At 41.1% G+C, this 20127-nt stretch overlaps 3 protein-coding genes across 5 annotated transcripts; 2 read left to right on the top strand and 1 right to left on the bottom strand.

Annotated features, from left to right (window-relative positions):
- The first annotated feature begins 1964 nt into the window (after window positions 1-1964).
- On the top strand, window positions 1965-6247 carry fosl1a (FOS like 1, AP-1 transcription factor subunit a). Its single transcript, XM_049029922.1, has 4 exons — window positions 1965-2421; window positions 2887-3144; window positions 4468-4575; window positions 4830-6247. Exons 1-4 carry the CDS (start codon window positions 2293-2295, stop codon window positions 5394-5396), a joined length of 1062 nt encoding a protein of 353 aa, XP_048885879.1. The 5' UTR covers window positions 1965-2292; the 3' UTR covers window positions 5397-6247.
- ccdc85b (coiled-coil domain containing 85B) lies at window positions 5490-11204 on the bottom strand. 2 transcript variants are annotated; one of them, XM_049029923.1, is made up of 2 exons: window positions 10779-11204; window positions 5490-10261 (listed from the first exon to the last, which is right to left on the bottom strand). In XM_049029923.1, the coding sequence occupies exon 2, from the start codon at window positions 10176-10178 to the stop codon at window positions 9576-9578; it is 603 nt and encodes a 200-aa protein (XP_048885880.1). In that variant the 5' UTR covers window positions 10179-10261; window positions 10779-11204; the 3' UTR covers window positions 5490-9575. The 2 variants fall into 2 exon arrangements, with proteins under 2 accessions (XP_048885880.1, XP_048885881.1); XM_049029924.1 differs by lacking the exon at window positions 10779-11204 and adding an exon at window positions 10414-10544.
- fibpa (fibroblast growth factor (acidic) intracellular binding protein a) lies at window positions 10573-19390 on the top strand. Of its 2 annotated transcripts, XM_049029919.1 has the most exons (12): window positions 10573-10693; window positions 12975-13024; window positions 14399-14483; window positions 14612-14810; window positions 15689-15815; window positions 15924-16024; window positions 16711-16844; window positions 17132-17240; window positions 17826-17889; window positions 18082-18168; window positions 18626-18723; window positions 19034-19390. In XM_049029919.1, the coding sequence occupies exons 2-12, from the start codon at window positions 13019-13021 to the stop codon at window positions 19101-19103; spliced, it is 1080 nt and encodes a 359-aa protein (XP_048885876.1). In that variant the 5' UTR covers window positions 10573-10693; window positions 12975-13018; the 3' UTR covers window positions 19104-19390. The 2 variants fall into 2 exon arrangements, with proteins under 2 accessions (XP_048885876.1, XP_048885878.1); XM_049029921.1 differs by lacking the exons at window positions 10573-10693; window positions 12975-13024 and adding an exon at window positions 13715-14011.
- The last annotated feature ends 737 nt before the right edge of the window (window positions 19391-20127 follow it).

The following is a 20127-nucleotide window of genomic DNA, read 5'->3' as shown; positions in this document are numbered from 1 at the left end:
AAAAACACCTTCATTAAAATATTTTTAGATAAATACGCTTGGAAATGCTTAGAAACGAAAACGATCACTTTCGGATTTCAAATAGTTGCAGTTTTCATACTGCAACTCAATATTCAATGTGTAACGGTGATAAGACAGAAAAGCAGAAGAAAGGAGTACGGTCAGTTTCTTGTAACTTTCGTCAGCAAAACGTAGCTGATGGTATCCATAGTCACTGCAGAGTCAACGCCATTTGTTTAATAACTAAGCATTTCTTCCTGAAACCTAGTTAATAAACAAAATGTGCTGTAGGCCTGTAATATGTGTCCAAAACTAGAAGTAGTATTGCAGTTCGCACTTATTCACGGCATTAATAATCTCAGGAATTAAGATTATATAAAGTAAAATGTGGGTTTACTACTAGCTATCGACTAATTCTTTAAATTACGATGTACAGTAAAATCCTGTATTAATATTTGAATTATATTTTTTTATGTTTGTATTTCGACTTTTAGATCATGTAAGACGGGACAGAAATTCTGAGTAAAGTTACTCACAGCCAAGGACATTCTGATTGTTTACTCACCTTTCGTACTGACGTGTATGGTTGTCCCAAGTTAAAAATTGTCCCTAGCATTTCGGCATTGCGCTCAAGTTTGAATCTTACTTTCAGATTCATATCGCCGTATTTTCATCAAGATCGATTCAGTGTTAAACAGCAGTGAATAAATATAATTACGACGGGATGGGGGGTTGTACCTGCCAAAAATTAAAATCGGTTAATACAAATCCCCACTAATAATGTCTCCCCCTAAATAGGTGGAGACCTCAACTCCCCCCCCACCCCAAATAAAAGCTACGCTCTTGAATATCACAATGGGTCATAAGCCACGTTTTATAACGCCATTAAATTTGCATTCTTTCTACCAAAATAAGAAGACGCATATGGTGTAGACACTTCTTCAGCAATATTAATTGTACATTTCTTTATAGTTATGATAATTTGTCAATTTACCATTATCATGCTGGAAAAGGGTTGCCCATACGTGAGTTCTAAAAACATTATTCCTACCCATGAGGTGGGGGCTCAGTGTCTAGTCCCTAGGAGTAGGGCCCCTGCTTAGAGAGGCAAATGCATATTACTTTACACCTATACACCATTTTGCTTCCACAAATGAATTAAAATGTAACTTCTACCTTTTTTGTGGACCGTTGTCACATTATAAGACAAATGACATAAATCCCCAAATAATATAAAATGACATGTCTCGATATGTATAGAGAATAGCTGTTAACTTTTTTCCCCCTTAGATTGTAAGTATAGTTGGTAAACACATCGTTTCCTTTTTTTTATTTAAACCTCAAAACCCCGTTTAGAAGGGATAAAGAATGAATGGACGGTTGGTGAAAAATAGTTCAGTAGTTCCCGTTTCATTCTTTACCACTGAATCATTGCCTGGTGCCCCAGCCATTTACCCTAGTGGTTCCAGAGCACGTTTGCCACGAGCTTTCATCATGCTCTAGCGTTTTTATTTTTCAAGACTTTCACGTGAAATATGACATTATAACAAGTTTCTTTTTTTCTTTTTTTTTTTACGACAGACTACCCCATCTATTTCTTGCTTTATACTTTTAGCGTATTTCTGCTTTGGATAAGTTCACCGTTATAAATCAGAGCAGATCATTTTCTTTTTAGTACTATTATAGCTCAGAAATAAGTTGAAGCGTCTGGACAAAAATTAACCCGAGAGAGCAGACATAACAGAATGCGTAAGGCGTAGTCGAGAAGGCAGGTAGGGTGGGGGGCGGAGGGTCGGAATAGAAAGTTGTATTCTGGTTTCTTCTGTCAAAAGAGGAATCCCTGAAAGTCAGAGAGGAAAAGATCCATATATGGGTTAATACGTCACCCACACGTGCGCAACATCCAATAAACGGTCGGTGCTACCATCTCCGGACAATAAAGAGGGGCGCAGAGGTATTTTGGTATCATTTTCGGCCAGCTAAAGAACGTTCGACCAAATCGATAGACTTAGACTTAACCTAAATATATTAAATTAATTGTTTGTTCCTCAATATCTTGGATTCTGAAGGAATAGTGACGACTGTGTAAATATTACTTGTTCCATATCCACCCTTCAAGACTACTTCACTCTAAATCGCTGTATGAAGAAAGTGGATTTCCTCACCTTTGAATCAGTTTCTGAATATTATTTGGAGGTATTGGCAAGTGTACTACGGGACGACTGCTCAACGTTGTGTTAAGATTATTTCAGACAAGAGGAGATCTTTCCTGGGATTGAATTTGATTACAAGATGTATCATAATTACAAAAATATGAGCGAAACGAGCGACCAGTGCTTCTCAGGAACTTCTGGTACCCAACGAGCAGGATCAAATCCCGCATTACTGGAACCCAGCATGTCATCTTCAGAACAGCAACAGGTATTTATACATACATTATATACACACAAATATATGCAATTTGTATTTTACAATGTACTATACTGATATACAGATAAATCACGATTCAGCGTCGCTAAATATTACACTACTGGATGTTAAATGTATGGACATTATCAATTTTAAATTATATTTTAAATGTATGTATAATGAAGAATGAAATATTATTCCCCTGCTAAAACAAAGATTTTAGGATTTTGGTACACCTGTTCGTTAGAGGTTGCTGTAACAGTAAACAGTGGGTATTTCAGTATATTCTTTTTGCAGTTTATCTTCATATATACTGAGACAGTGGTATATGCTGTGAAATTCAAACTGTAATTACATTGACTTTATGTAGTATATGTAAATGGAATTTGGAAATTTAAATTATTAATATAAGCTTTATATTATCTAAAGGTTGAACTTGACTGGATGTGTAAGTCCCTCTCAATTCCTCATTCTTAGCATAAGTTTCCTGGGATGGGGGCTGCTGCCTTTGTTCCCAGCCTCAACACCATCACATCCAGCCAGGACCTTCAGTGGTTAGTCCAGCCTTCCCTCTTGCCTCCACCGGCGATTCCCAGAGTACCACGGCCACCTCTGCCACCCCCATCAGGACCTCTGTCACCCCCCCAGCCAGCATCTCATATGTGTCTGCTGCGGCCGGGGGTCATAAGAGCTGCCGGAGAGACAGGCGTGCCAAGACAGCGGAGTGATAACTTTGTGAGTTCCGTGCTATGTATACATGTGCAAGTGGAAAGGAATGCCGCATCATTGGGGTGAAGACACAGAAATTTTACACATTTGTTTTTAGGGTAGTGATTTTAGGAGAAAAGAAATTCACTATTTTTAACCTCTGATTTAGTACCAATCCAAAGGAAACAACACAGTAACAAAAGAAGTTCCTTGTTTGTAAGTTTTCAGAGCCGATGAAAAGGGTGGTGACAAGTTGGACTGTTGAAACTTGAGTCAGCATCAATTGTATGTGTAACATCCTGTAGTGTGACTCGTATATGACATTACATACATTACATGTTTGCCAGGTTAATTAGCCAGAGGGGCTTCCCCAAACATAAAGCATTATGAAAACACTTTAGAAGAAACCACATGTTGTTTAGCTGTTAGGAGGAGGCTGCTAGCCGTCTTGATTAAGTGACATACAGAGGAATCGTACGAAGAAGGCTGAGAGTAATTCCAGCTAAAAATAGCATTTCGTATTTGAGAGAAATTTCTGCATTACTTGTTTACACACTCAAAGTGATTTACTTAGATACTATATGTGGCATGATATAAATTTCAAATCAGTGGAAAAAATTTGTAAATCAACACACAAGGGAAGCCTTATCCCTCCAGTAAAATCTATGGTTAAATGTTTATGGTTTATGGGCGGATAATAAGTTGTTTGTTGTAATTCAGCCAGAAAGTGTAATTTCTCATCCTCCTGCTCTGTGAAAACAATAGGTTGTAAAATCAGAAGCTATATTTTTTATATATAGATATATGGGTTCTTCATAAAAATGTATAGAAACAAAGGTTTCAAGTTCAACATGTGACATACGGGGTGCACTTCAGTGGATTGAGAATGATGGGACAGGAAGTGTGCTGTCATGTGACTCATCAGGGCTGGTCATATGACTCACACCTGAGTCACTGTAGCATGAACGTGAGTCACAGCTCATAAAGGCGGGAAAAAAATAAGGGGCAGCCGATTAAATAATGAATGAGATAAGCTGGAAGTAACAACAAAACGTGTAAATGACAAAGTAAAAACAAGGCGTACTGAAGCATGTTTGCAGTTTAAGGTGTAGTAATATATTATAGTCACTAGATGACGCTGTTTCCCTCTTATGCGTAATATATTGCACACAAACATAAGTTAAGCAGTTGTTATTCAACAATTTGTTTCTGAGGACTGTAATAATAATTAAACATATGCTTTCTTTTTCCTTATTTTAAAATGAGCACATTTATTATTATTATAAAGTAAATGTCTGTGCCATACCCTGACATTACATAGCATTTTCATCTCATATAATCCTCATCCAGTTGTCCCCAGAAGAACTTGAAAGACGAAGAATGCGAAGGGAGAGGAACAAACTGGCTGCTGCTAAGTGCCGCAATCGCCGCCGTGAATTGACGGACTCTCTTCAGAACGTGAGTACAAGCCAATTCATGAAAATTCCTGCCGGTAAACTGGAATGGCAAATCTTCATCTGTGGAATGGTTAGCATTGCATTTCACAAAGTCAAAGGTAAACAGTAGTTACTTCAAGCTTAGTTGCATCATCATTTCACTGTATTTCAGCATCAGGTCATCAGAAAACCCCTGAGCTGGTGAGACCCCTATTAGGTCCGAGTTATATGTGCGTGACCCGATTATCACTCTATGCTCCTCCCTTTTTTCCACAGGAGACTGACGAATTGGAAAGCAATAAGACCAGTTTGCAGAAAGAGATCTCTGAGCTTCAGAAGGAAAAGGAGAAGCTGGAGCTGGTCCTGGAAGCCCATCGGCCTATTTGCAAGATTCAAGACTCAGACTCGGACTCTGACTCTGACCCAGACCTGCGGCCGCCTTTGCTTGGGGCAGTGAAGATTGAACCCAACGATCCAGATCTACCCGGGCCATCAATCAGGCAGGACAAGCCAAAACCCAAGATAATCCTCCCATCCACAGTCCTTGCCTCTTCCTCCTCTTCTGCGTCAGCTGTTCCCGCTGAGTGTGATTCCCTGCACACCCCTATCCTCATATCAACACCCTCTCCAAACACCTCGGCCCACCTTGTTTTCACCTACCCATCTGCCCCACTGGATGCATCAGCAGCTGCCTCCTCCCACCATCTCAGCCTCCTCGCCTCTTCCTCCGCCCCCCACTCTCAAAAACCGCACCCTTGTAGTGTAGCCCATCGCCGCAGCAGCAGCAGTGGGGATCAGTCGTCAGACCACTCCCTTAACTCTCCCACCATCCTCACTTTGTGATCGATGGACACCCACTGTAGCAACAGACAGTCACCAAGAGATGGCGCTGAAGATAACAGTTATAAGCGGCTACATTTCATTTTTACTTAAGTCTTTGCTCACAAAGAACAGTTTATACTAGGTTTGGAAATGGCTATTATGTTATATTATTTACTAGTAATAACTAATATATTAATTATAAAAAGGACAGCGACGTCGTTCTGCCCAGTCATCATACGGGGATATTACAATGCATGTTAAGTACATCTGGCATATGCAATCCTTTAGTTATAGTTATTAGAAGTTATTAACTTCATTTAGCCTTATTCTTTAAGTTATAGCACTACAATACATAGGACAGTATTTTAAGTAGAGTGTAATTTCTAAGCTGTGATGGGAAAATGAAAAGCGATTGATAGCATTTGTGCAAGAAAGCAGAAGTTATGTAGAAGTTTAGCTGGTTTTGTATTAAGAATGGAGGACATGGAAAAACTCATCATGTGAAAGGTAAATAATATGCAAAATGCCGTGCATTTTCACAGAAATCTCAAATAACAGAAGCACGACGGTCAACATGAGAGTGTTTTCTCTCTTAGGTTGTTGTCTGAAAAAAAGTAGCATATTGCTCAATTTTGCATATTAACATATTAACTTACACATTGTCGTAATATACAAGAAAGTTCCAGAGAATGTTCCTGATTTTTTTAAGAGATTGAATCAAAATGTTCTGGGGCAGGACCTTTACATGAGAGCATTTTACTTTGTATTATTTATTTTTCATTTGACTGAGATATGGAGGTAATGCATGTGCACACATGACTGAGAGTATTTCACTTGTAAAGGGCAAATTAAAGAAGCTGAGAATAACTCTGTCTGTGCATCCTGGGAGTATGATGTCTATTTAAAGCAACGCATCCCTTAAGGCTGTCAGTGCACACACATGCAATACCATTTCTACAAAAATATGGCATCTAGTTAATCTCTCTATATTGAAATTTATTTTAATGTTTGGTATAACGTTACCCTTAAAGGCTTCAAGGCAATTTAAAACCAGCAATTTCACGGTGATACTGTTATTCTTGAAGGCAACAAGCAGGGATGTTCTGAGGAAAAAGGAGTTTGTCAGCTTGCAACTTCCTTTCTGGATGTCCTGAGTGCACTGTGGAATTCACAGAGAAACACACGCGATCCATTCTCCTCATCTCCAGTAAACATCCATTCATTCATCTTTCATAACCACTCTCCCAGTGTAGGGTCATAGTAACTGTTAAACATACTTTTTCATACACCGAACTGGATATAGTGGAGAAGGTAGGAGAGACACAAAAAGAGGAGGAAATGCAGCAGATGTGGGTGGGGTTTGAGAGGGTGTGGTTACAAGCGACAGGAGGAATGTATAGATCAATAACCTACACGAGTCAAGAGTCCATATCTCTCAGTAAACTGGAACCGGGCCTATGACCCATATTTTAATTACGGAGTATGTCACCCTCACTATACTGCATACTGTACAGCGTTGATAGCTTTGGAAAATATTTAGCTGAATAAATGTGTTGCAGATCAAAGCAGATATGCAGCAGTTCAGAGGTGGATACTTCAGGTCCATCCATCCATTTTCTGTAACAGCTTGTTCTATTCAGGATAAGGGGGGTCTGGAGCCTATCCTGGATACTACAGGTAGAAGGTGGGGGACAATCTAGGATGGGGGGCCAGCCCATCGCAGGGCACACTCACACACCAGTCACTCACACACCAGTCACTCACACACCAGCCACACCTATGGGCACTTCTGTAACTCCAATTAGTCTCAGCATGTTTTTAGACTGTGGGGGGACACTGGAGAACCTGGAGGAAACCCCACATTGACATAGGAAGAACATCCAAACTCCACACACATGGAAACCTAGTGGAGACTTGAACCCTGGTCCCAGAGGCGTCAGGGACACTGCTAACCACTGGACTGCCATGCTGCCCCCTAGTTCAGGTCCAGGGATTAAAAATCCAAACTGAAATTTTGCTTCAAGCAGCCAGTTGACTTCTTATTATACTCAACTGGTTGGTGGAATCAAACCCTTGGTCTGGATTTCTGCTTTCCAGACCTGAACTTTCCATCTCTGTCAGCAGCACCCCAAGTGAAAAGGAGAATAAAGGCTAAAGATGTAAGCAGGGTGGGGGTTTCTGGGTGGTGTCTGTAGATGGGAGACACTGCTGAGATCAGGAAAGACAGGAGCAAAAAGCAGAAAGCGGATGGTATTAACAGAGGGCGAGAAGAAGAGAAGGAGGGAAGAAGAGGAGGAGGGAAGAAGAGGAGGATAATGCTGGAATTAATTAATGTGACTTCAGGCTCCGGATACAAACTTTCCTGTTTCTCTCTGTAAATGAAGTGACCCTGGTCCATAAGACCTGGATTAACTTTGGATGCATTTAAGGAACCTGCACCACTGGAGAAGAGATTTAGCTAGAAGATGAATAACCATTCCTATCTGAAAAGGGATGGTAAATGAGGAATAAAAAGAACACTATTAATTCCCAGAGGGAAGCTGAGAATCTGAGACACTGACCTGCATCAGGCCTGCTCTAGGCGTAACGTCCCCCTAGCACTCAGGCAGGAGTTAAACTGCAATCAACCATAAAGCACATCTCTACATGCTTTCATCCTGGCGGGCGACCAATCATGACACAAAGACCACGTGAGAATGTAGTGTGACTGTCACTGTATTTAAAGCTCTTCCCATTGCCATCATCGGTGCCCATAAGCAGAAGCCAGCGATACAGCCATGTCAGACTGCCCCCCCCCCCCCCCCCCCAAAAGCGGAGTCTCTAAAAACGAAAATAAAATCATTCAAATAATACTGATGGGGGGTGAATATCTTGTAAAAGACTTGAACACAAAACAACACCAAGTCATAAAATAGACCCAAGAATAACCTAAATGGGAACACAAAAGTAGCACAACAAAGGTCATACCAATAGTTGTAGTAGCAGTAATATTAGTAGTAGCAATAATAATAATGTTAATCTAACAATAGTAATTAACACTTAGCAGTGCTCTTAAAAACAACAAATGAGCACAGAATAATTGTCACTGCGACATCAGTTGCATCCAGAGATTCCCAGTGTTTGTGCATTACACTCTTCCAGTTCCATTTTACAACTACAAAGCATGGTTTAGCACAAATGTGCGCTATTGCACCGTAAAAGCATTGTATAGGTATTCAGTGCAACGTGGGTGTAACAGCTGAGCTTAGACCAACATCATGCTGCATCAGTTCATTCACTACAATGCATAATGCAAATTACTATGGTTACACTCCATTCAATATTCCAACCAAGAGAGGGATGTACCCTGGAAAAGGCGATCTTTTCTTGCCACTTGGCCACCGGATGACAGGAGCGCATTCAAGACGCAGTGCAAACAGCGTTTCACAGCGTAGACTTTCAATGGTGAGGAGATTTCATTCTGTCTTATCCCACCACATGTGCATGGCGAACACGCCTTCTGTACATGTGGGATTTGATGCCTGTATTCCCAGGATAATCTGCTTCAGTTCCTCCTGACTTTGCCCTCTTGTAAACATCCACAGCCTGGCTTTCAGCAGATTTAAAACATTTTAATCCAGTACGATCCCGCTGTCTGGCTTTGTCTATTACAGTGCATGATAGTCCAGTATAGTCTAATCAAGACAGTGCAGTACAAGCAATTAAACCTGCTCTAGTTCGGTATTATGGTTTATAACGCCTTTATAAAGCAAACTTTTTAATCTGATTCCCACCCTTTATGTAACCCCCCTTCACAAACTTTTATACAACCCCATTAAAAGACCCCCCCCCCCATATAACAAATTAACAAATTTGCATCAGCAATCATTCACATTAGGATTTTTAAAAAGTCTGTTACTGAAGGCATATCCACTAACCCCAGCCAGGGTAGCCTTTTTTAGTAGCCACTGCTCTGCCCAGTTTGATTCAGATACCAATCAATTGTTATTTCTTAACATTGTCCTCTTTAAACTTTATGGGGCTTAATTATTTGTCAAGTCCAAATGCCCAAAGAAACAAACGTCTTCAGGAAGCCATTATATCACAAAAAACTGAAGTCTATGATCTAAAATGATTACTGTATGAAAGAGACCTGCATTTTTTTGGAGTTGGCATAAAATCTTCCACTAATTTCCCGATTCGGATTTATTTTCCAGGACTTTAGTCATCAGGTGAGCAAACCAGATGCAGCTGATCTGGGCTACCAACACTCCCAGTACTGGAGCTGCCGTCACCCAAGTCTCGTGCGACCATGCAGGGTAAATTCAGCTCTGTGGAGCCTCCGGGGCTGGAATCGCTCCTGCTGACACATTCCTCCTCCAGCACTAAGCATAGTTCCTTGAGGTCCAAGTTCTCTTTCACCAGGCCGTCTTGCAGCCGCTCAAGGTCGGAAAGCTTCTTGAGGTATCCACCTAGATCCTCACGCATCACTTTGGCGGCGTGGTGTCCAAACAACTGCCATTCCCGGGCCAGCTTCTTCACCTTCAGCCGGTCGTCATCCAGAAAGCAGCACAAGTCACGCAGTTCTTGGTTCTCTTCCTGAAGGCGCTGGTTGATCACTTTCAGCTCACGGATTTCCAGAAGATGTCCCTGTAACTGCTTGTTGACCTCTTTGATCAGCCGACCACGCTGGATCAGAGCTGATATCTTATCGGACTCCTCTTTGCGAAGTCGACTGACAAGCTCCTCTTTGGAACAGGCGAGCAAGTCCTCGTCAGACATCTTCGACAGTTCTTGGCTGTATATTTCCCCGTCGCTCCCCATTAATTATATATTTCACGTCAGATCCCTGATAAATATTATGAAAACCACCGACGTTTCGAGTGGACGAAGGGATGTGCTGCGACCTACGGAAAACAAGCCCATCAATAACTCGAATGCTGAAATTGTCTTACAAAATCTGTTAGGACGACGCAAGAAGATTTTCCACGATATCGCACCGATTATTTTAAATGCACAACATACATTTTCCCTGCTTTCTGTTAAATCGTATCTTTACCATAAAGCTCCTTTGTCACTCTTCTTCCTCTCCTCTTCCCCAAGGCCTCTAGTGAAAGTGGGTTATTCAATTCATCCCAGTCTTAAACCAAGGATGGGAAGGGCGGCTTTGTTTTGCTGTACATTTGTGCCGTTTAATTGACTGCAGATGCACTGTGAACTAAAAACTAGGCAGCCATAAAAGAAAATAGTTGATGTCAGCGTCTAGTTATGACAGTCGTAAATGTACCCTGCCTTTTCCATGGATGCACAGTAAGAGTGGATCGGATGTCCCTTTAAAGGTAAAGATGCGCCCCAAAGCCAACTTCATACCCAGTCACAGCATACAAACAAATAACCAAAGAATAAATGGCGACGCGTGCAAACCTGGGCCGATATTTCAGTGTCGGTCGGTGGTCAGTGAACACAATGTCCGCTCCTCCTTTTCCCTTCCTCTTCTCCCTCGGGTTTCGCTAATTCAAATGCTGTAAAGATGGATGCCCTGTTTTTTGCTGGTGTTTGAAAATTCCCAGTTTGCCAGACGATTTCGCGAAAAATGTGAAATAACCGCGGAGCGTAAAAATGTAGGACAGGATAAATCGATGTATTGCTACTTCTGTTTGTATCGAAAAATGCAGCTAATCGTGCAGGGAAAATAGAGGATTTTTTCCCTTTGATTTATATGGATACAATGTTTCGCAACTGTCCTGCTTACTAATTAAAAAACAAACATTTTTTACTAAAACGCAAATATTTATTCACATTCTATTGCACGTTTTCTCCTGTTGTGGTGAAGGTGTTATTAGAAATGTCGCCCCCTCTCCCTGTAACCCCCTCTCCCTCGCCCCATCCGCCCCACCCCCCAGCTTTACGCTAACCTGTATTTTAGGTTTTATTAACTGCGAAGGAAATGACATTGCTGCAATTGGGGGGATATTTTCCAATTCCGGCCAAATCAAATAAGGAGCCTAATTCTGAAAACTCACCGCCTTAAGAAAACGATGTTGTACATAGTTTTAGAAACAGACACAGGCAAGTAAATGTTTTTGGAGAAAGTCGCAGTGGGGATAATAAAGTTTATTTCTTCCACACCAACAATTCTTATCCTTCCAGTGTTACTGACTGGAATGGATATAGGACTCCACATGAAAACCACATCAGCCTCCCAACATGCGGACATGAAATACGCACACAGACCCAAACGGAAAGTGTGACAATAAACTATTCTTTCCTAACAGAGGTATTTGACCGCTTCCTTCCACCAGTCACTCCTACTCCATTGTCACAGTAACTCCATAACAATATGGGGTGTTTTCAGCTGACACAGGGCTGGAGGTAATGGGCAGTACTGTGGGGGTTGGGGGCAAATAATTGAGTAGGGGCCTGTACAATAACAGGTTAGTAAACGAGAGAAGAAATTAAATAAAATAACTATGTAGTATATTTTACAGTATAAAAAGGATGATAGGTTGGTTTAATAATAGTTTAGGCAATACCTATAGATCCAAGTGTGATTACTTGGCTACCGGATTATACAATATTTAAATATTCGGCTGCAGAGTTTAAGCTCTCGGAAACACAATCGTTCTTATGCATCCTTATTTGTAATCATTATAATTATGATTATTATTGCTTGGCTGTGGTTTCAAATTGCTGTAAGAAGAAAAAGTTAAGGTCAAATGAGCATAATTACAGTCGCTGGTTACTCCATGTGCCATACTGTTTTTTTCCAGATTGTTTTCAGAATGATGAATTGATATTCTGCATAGAAAGTGAGATTGTAAACTTCATAATAAAAACTGCATTGTTCTTTGAGCACCTTTTCATATAGCTTATGTGCCATTGCAGCACAGGCAAGAATTTGGAAGTCAGAAATAGACAGACGCACTATACAGCACCTTACAGATCCATATGAAAACCTCTCGTTGTGAAAGGTCCCTTATAGCACCTGTAGACGAATTAAGAGACGGATATAAAATCGGTTCCGCTACGATAAATTTGGCCGCCTCACATATCCATCAGCATACCGGTTTCCCAGATGGCCAAGCCGGTCCAGTCATGTATGACAACATGTTTAAGAAAACGTGTCCACTGTGTTAATTCAGTACGTATTAATGTTAAAATTTATTCATTGTATAAAACAAATGAACAGGTCAACGTACTTCCAAGGCAGTCAAACTAAGTCCTGGAGTGGCCATATCATTAAGCTTCTGACCCACGGCCATGAAGTTAAAGATGTAACTCGCAAAGTACTACGTCTGGTGTTAATAGCTGAAATGTATGACTTGCTGTAAGTCAAGCAAATTAAATGATACATTCAATATGACACAAAGGAGAAAATGTATTTTTTACCGATTTAAAATCAAATAAATATTTCCTCAATATAGATATTTTTTTACTTCTTAAACTCCAAACCTCTTCATCAGCTGAACACGCTTTGCCCGTGCGTTGCTCTAATGGAATACAGTGTCAGAGCAAATGATATAGATATACCATCATTCTGAAGTAGAATACAAACGCAGCTATTGAAGACAGAAATATGGCGAACACTGCACCCAGTTATACTTACTGGTATTTTCACAGCAATGTCCCGGCACTGACGAGAATCAGCGTTGGAAGCTGGACTAATGGATGTATGTAAGCAATAATTTAATCAAGATTTTTTTTGTGCTTACCGAGTTCTGATTTTCTTATATATACTGGATAAAACAACACACATGATAGGATGCGTTAATTGCAATTTCGATTGAAGTAGAAAATTAAAAAAACTCTAATATTGTTGTCCGAAAAATTGCCGTCTAAAATTTTTAATTCATTGGTCAGATATCAATAAGAATTGCATTTTAAAACGTACGTTAACCACGATAAACATTGTTTGCCATGAAGTTAATATGTGCGTTCTATGGGATCTAATCAAGACAGTTAGGTTGGCTGTGTTTCTGTAAATCAGGTAAAACAAAAAGGAAAATGCTTTATTTAACTCCTATAGGCCAATGTTTATTACTTATATAATATAAACGACTGTGTTAAAATACACAACTTACTAAACAATACTGCTTCTGAAATTCACTGAATGAGAATCACACTCAGGATACTTTTTGTTGCAATTTGGAAAAAAAATCATTGTCTGTTTTTAAAAAAAAAACAAGGTGTTGGAGAATTACTTTACCGTATTCTTTGTGATTTAGAACGTCATTTCTCCTCCTGGTATAGTGCCCTCAAGCGGCACTTCCGGTGATGCCGCCTACGTTGTTGTCGTCCTTCTAGTTTATGTAGTTCTATGTTTTAAACAGGAACCAACAGTCAGTGGTGACAGAATCACCGGTCGGACGGTGTTTCACTGACAACCGTCCGGAACTGACATCACATAACTGCAATAATATTTGTCTTTATAATACTGCGATTTAATACACATCTTATGTATCAAAACTGCCATTAAAAATGCATCATGGTCTCCGTATTAGTTAGCTAGCTCTCCAGATACTGCTTCAAGCAAGGATTTCTTTAACTCCATCCGGTGTTTTAACCTCATATATGCATTATCATTATTACTTTACTGTACCTCTGGTGTATATGAATAGTGATAATCCACCATTAGTTAAAACAAGAACACGTTGAAGGTAAGGATTTAACTAAAGTTTAGTTAATCTGTCTAGCTAGCAACATCAAACCAGTTGGTTTTATTTTGGACTTTTAATATATGTTCTGTGAAGTCGCATTGCAAAGAGTGTAGTCACGTGTTTCGCAAAAGACATGTATAAGGTTTCGTTTATGTGTGTGTGTGTGTGTATGTATATGTAACTTTAAACACTGCTGTTTGTTTTTTTTGTTTTGAAACGAAATGTATATCGATTTATCAGGATTGCACTACAACGTGGAAAATGGTACAGTTTTTGTATTCAGGATTATTACATGCATAAGAAAGTTGCAGAGCTCGGAGTAACCTTTTTGTTTTAGTAATATTGAAACTCAGTAAACCTGACGCCACCTCATATGCTGGTGTGTAGATGTCGGTAGAGCTTGATGTGTTTGTGGGGAACACCACTATCATGGATGAAGAGGTCTATCAGTTTTGGCTGGATGGTTATACAGGTTTGTCCCTCGCGCCTATGCAACATGCACATCGCAAAGCACACTTGTACACATATAAAAACGCAGGCAAAGCAGGCTAGGCTGAAGGACCCATTTGACTGGCTGTCTGCATGTGCTCCCTCTCCAAGTGAATGATGCCGTGAAGGTGCGGATGGAAGGAGGAGTGCTGGAGGAATATGAGGCGAGCACCGACGTGCTGCTCAGTGACACCATGGACCAGTTCCGCACCTTCCAGATGTGCGAGCGGCTCCTGCACACGCCTGCCAAGCTGGCCAATCAGCTTCTCTTTCAGATCCCGCCCCATCGGCAAACCATGCTGATCGAGAGGTTTGCCTTTACCTGTCTCTGATTTTATCTCAGATCAGCGTCTCTGTGTCTTCAGGTTTCGTTTCTCTGTTTGGACTTTCAGGTGTGTGTTGCAGTGTTTCTCAAACCAGCCCTCGGGGAGGTGGGGGGGGGGGGGGGGGGGGCTCCCAGAAGATCCCTGTTTTTTTCTGACTCCCAACTCCCAGGGAATTAGGGGGGAGCAAAAACATGGACTGTCGGGGGGTTCCTGAGGACTGGGTTGAGAAACACTGGCGTGTTACCTGTGTGTTTTTTCGTATCAGTGTGTCACACACAGAGCGTCTGATGTCAGTATGAAAGAAGGCAGGTCAGTGTGCCTCTTTGTCTGAATCAGGGTGTATCTGAAATGTGTTTCCAGTATATTTTTTCCTCCTTCATTCACACAGGAGAGAGGGTTTCTATACGTTTTCTTACCTGTGGTATTAGAGTTATTGTCACTGATAATGAAGAGTTATTGGAAGATGGGACGAAAATTAGGTTTCTGTGCCATTTTGCATAATACAATTTCTTGAATCTTCTTCATTAATTTCACTTTATAATATTAACTGTGTTGCCAAATTGCACGTGGGTACGAATGTTGTGTGTGAGTGTCTCCTGTGGTGGGTTGGTGCCCCATCCTAGGTTATTCCCTGCCTTCCACCCATAACTTCCACTATAGGCTCCTGACTCCCACAACTGTGCATAGGATTTGGGGATATAGATTATGGATGGATGGAATATTCACGATAAATGTGGTAACTTAAAAAGTAGCGTGCCTTATAAACGTGAGACCTAGTGAACCGACGTAATGGTGATGGGTGGTTTCTTCGCCATGCATTCGCTCGCACTGTGCATGTTAACGCTGATCTCGGGCTGCGTAGGTACTACGCCTTCGACGACACATTTGTGCGTGAGGTGCTGGGAAAAAAGCTCTCGAAAGGAACCAAGAAAGACCTGGACGATATTAGTGCGAAGACTGGGATCACACTCAAAAGCTGTAGGCGTCAGGTATGGGACACGGATGATACTTTGTAGCTAATGTATCACGATAAACGGATAATTTGGTGACTAACACAGAAGCGAACGCACTTGAGTTCATTGCCTTGTTTTTCACAGTTCGATAATTTCAAGCGTGTGTTTAAAGTCGTCGAAGAGCTCAAAGGCCCCCTGGTGGAGAACATTCAGCAGCACTTTCTTCTGTCGGACAAGCTGGCCAGGTGACTAATTCATTTACATCATGACGTACTGGACATTGCCACCTGCTTTTTGGGATAATGATCCACCTCATATGTCTGCCTGACGTGGCCTGATTTCCCGGTCATGCTTTACATTAACCGCACTTTCGCAATGCATTCATTATGCATTGACAGAATATTCATACCTTCACAGCTTTAATAGACATTGAACATACAATTTTTGATTATGCATTTATGTTTGTTATTATCATGTTTGTTTTTAATGTACATTGAAGCTGTTAAAGTATGTTAGGATAAGGTACTTACATGCTGCTTATTAATGTTCTCTGAATGCATTATGAACGTGCACTGAATGTTCTATGAATGCATTATGAAGGTGTACTGAATGTTCTATGAATGCATTATGAAGGTGCACTGAATGTTCTATGAATGCATTATGAAGGTGCACTGAATGTTCTATGAATGCATTATGAAGGGGCACTGAATGTTCGATGAATGCATTATGAACGTGCACTGAATGTTCTATGAATGCATTATGAAGGTGCACTGAATGTTCTATGAATGCATTATGAAGGTGCACTAAATGTTCTATGAATGCATTATGAAGGTGCACTGAAGGTCTTGTTAATGCAAAGCATTACCAGTTTCTCAGATAGTCTCTCGTAGACCTGCTCACAGCCCCCCCCCCCTTCCTGTCCCCTTTCTAGAGACTACGCCGCCATCGTGTTCTTTGCGAATAACCGCTTTGAGACGGGGAAGCGGAAGCTGCAGTATCTTTCTTTCCAGGACTTTGCCTTCTGTGCTGGGCAGCTCATCAATAACTGGACAGTGGGGGCAGTAGGTAAGATGCAGGAGCTGCAGAGAGATAGTGAATCAGGGGCAGTGAGGCAGCTTCTCAACAAGCAGGTCAAAGAAAAGCACTCAAGATGTACCAGTGAAGTTCAGTACAAATTATGAATGTGTGTCTTACTGTGAATGAACAATTACAGTTGTTAGTAATTTACGCTTCATTCATTTGGTTGGTGGCGTAATGAAAATTCTAAGGTCATTTTACTTGGGAACATTTTAAACAGAATTGTAGTTGAGGGGGAAAAATGGATCTTTATAAATGTGAATCAACATCTTCAGATAACATGGTGGAGGATATGGATGTGGACTTGGATAAAGAGTTCTTGCAAGATCTGAAAGATCTGAAGATTTTAATTAATGATAAGGACTTGCTTGATCAACACAAGAGGTGGGTGTTATAATTAATAGGTGCTTAAAATATGAATTTAAAATAATGATCAGATTGTATATTCTGATGTGTTCACTTTTGTTTAAGGATTTGCGATTTACGGGCTGTTGTCATTCATTCTGAAGTGTGAAGTAAATGTCACTTTTGGCGAGACGTGCGGTACTTCAGTTTCACTGCAAGTTTTTATGTTGACTCTTTGCCTTTGATACTTTGCCTAAACAGCAGAGAATGTTCGCTTTAATTTGAATATTAATTTCTGGAGTAGTTTCTTTGACATTTCCCTCATTTTTATGTAAAAGGTTGACTTTCTGACAATAAGGCAGGTGAGTTAATGTGATGTGGATCTGACCTTTTTTTTTTAGAAAAGATGTGGATCATTTTGTTTTCAGGAACCTAGTTAAACCCCACAGCACAAAATTCCTTAGAAGTAAAGTGAAGACCTCGAAGGTCTGCGTTAGTTCAGTGTGAAAACAAATTGTTTTGAACAATGTACCTAAATCGAGGACCACATCGGTTGTGTGTGTGTCATTTTCTTAATGACTTGCTGTCTCTCTCCTCTTAATTTCTTTATTCTCCCGTGCTCAGCCTTGTCTGCACCGCTCTCAGGGGAAAAACGAAAGTGTTCAACGAGATGGAGGCAAACTTCAAGGTGAAAGCTAGTAACAGGGCTACGAGGCCTCTGAACGCTGACGTTATAATAGTGCATTCTGCTCCTTGCACAGTGCGACGCGAAATCGCATCTCTGACAAAATGGAGCTGCGTTTAACAGATATTCTCATCGTGGTCAAAGCTTTACAAAATGAAGTTCGGATTTTACAAACGTTTTACGTCTGTCTCACAGACCCTTTCCAGAGCCTTGGTGAACATTGCTGCCAAACTAACGAACACTAAAGATGTCAGAGACCTGTTTATTGACCTTGTGGAGAAGGTATGTTGTGTATTTCTGCACCCCGGTTGCATGGTCAAGCAGGCAGCCTTGCAGTCACAGTGTATGCAAATGCAAACGCAGCAGGTGCCAGGCTTGCAGTTTCACGCTAATGCTTACACACTTTAGCTAAAGGCTTTTATCCGAAGCATCTTATTTTAGTCTGTAATTGTTTTAAGTGGCAGCTCACCTGAATTGCTCTTCTTAAAAGCATACAAGCAGTGCCACTCCTGGGGCTTAAATTGTGATTAAGTATCAGTTTCTAAAAATGGAAATGTTTAAAAATACATTTTGTGGTTTTTTATATTGCCCTTTTATAATGGCTACTTTAAAAACAAAGTGTACTCTTTGCACAAACAGTGCATGCATAGAGTAAGTTGTTTTTTGCCCTGTTGGTTTTACTGGCCTCCCTTGGGTCTCCCCCGGTTTCCCCTTATCGTTCCCTCCTTCCCTCCGCCAGTTCATCGAGCCCTGCCGCTCGGACCGGTGGGCGTCCGCAGACGTCAGGCTCTTCCTCACTCACTACTCCAACTCGGCTCGCACCCTCGACACCTTCAGGTCAGTCTATCTTTCCTCCGCCGCCCCTGCATGTTCCTGCCATATATCCGTTCTGCTCTGCTGCTCCCTGCAAAGCAGCATTATCCCTGAGTCCTGCAGTGGCGTTTGCTGCCAGTGGGTGGCGCTGTTTTTTTTTTTTTTTTTTTTTTCTCTGTGTAATTGCCCTGTTTTTCCACTTGGGGTCAATTACAGCTTGCAGTTTGTCCAGTGTGAAACGTGGCTGAAAGTTTACCCAGGAATATTCCTACTCTCACTGCTTAGCCAGGTTAGAGTCTGTCGTACTGATGTTTACCCTCCCTCCTCTTTCCAGGCACCAGGTAACGTGGGACAGATACATGGATGTCATCAAGAGCTGCATCCTGAAGATGTACCACGACTAGTTTCACTTCTGCTCATCCTACGTTCTCTCGCTTAATAATGTATAAAGTCCTCAGCTGATATCTAGCCTGATCTCTTTTCCTCCGCTTCTGTAGTTTCCTTAATCTCCCCCTTTTATTTAATTTTGCCCCAAATTTTGATCCTCATAACCCACCAATCACACGTTGTCTGCTTCTTCGGCTCCGCCCTCCTTCGATTTCTATCCAATTAGCTCCATGTGCTTGTAAATACACGCCCACTATCCCCACTGTAAACTGTGACCTACCTGAATAAAAGCGTTTGAAGCGGCGTTGCTGAGTGCTCTTTGCAGAGTGTGCCGCTCAGGACACGAGGTGGAGGTGATGTTGAATGTAATGCACGGTCACGAATACTTACTGTGTCAAACCTCTGGTGCTGTCCTGTCACACTGAAGTTGAAAGTGATTACTGAAATAATCCAGTACCTCACAAGTTAATGCTAAACTCTACAACACTTGATGTGTATAGCAGGGCTTCTCAGACTTCTTGATCAAATGTCCACATTAGATTTAAGTTAAGGTCTGGAACAATTTAAAATAAAAAAAGCAGAATTTTGAAAACTTTTAAGAAGTTAATGATAATCTTGTGTGTTAGACATCAAGAGCAGTAATAGTGCGAACGTAACGTAAAGACCGACTTAATGGGGGGGGATTATGATGAGTTATGTGTGTATGAAATTTGGCAGTTCTACACTTTGTTTTTGGACTTAGAACCAGGTTAAGCGTTTTTACGTTAATGCACCATATGAATCAGTGAAGTTATCAGCTGGTTCAGTCTGCATTCGGGCCACAGGTCAGACCACGAGGTCTCCTGTTATATAGTGTCATCTGGCTATTGTAGATTTATTCTTGTTCTTGTTAGAGAGAAACATGCCTGAGTAACAGCATAGTAAATACTTGCATACTTGTGTACTCGTTCCCGTTATACGCGTGGCGCACTGAAAAAGGGCAGCGGCATTGCATGAATGCGTGTGAGACTTTTTGGAAACGGGTGGGGGAATGTAACGTCT

The sequence above is a fragment of the Brienomyrus brachyistius genome, chromosome 10 (assembly GCF_023856365.1).
Source record: "Brienomyrus brachyistius isolate T26 chromosome 10, BBRACH_0.4, whole genome shotgun sequence".
Taxonomy (NCBI): domain Eukaryota; kingdom Metazoa; phylum Chordata; class Actinopteri; order Osteoglossiformes; family Mormyridae; genus Brienomyrus; species Brienomyrus brachyistius.
Note: the sequence above shows the minus strand (reverse complement) of the source record. Positions and strands in the feature narration are given on the sequence as shown.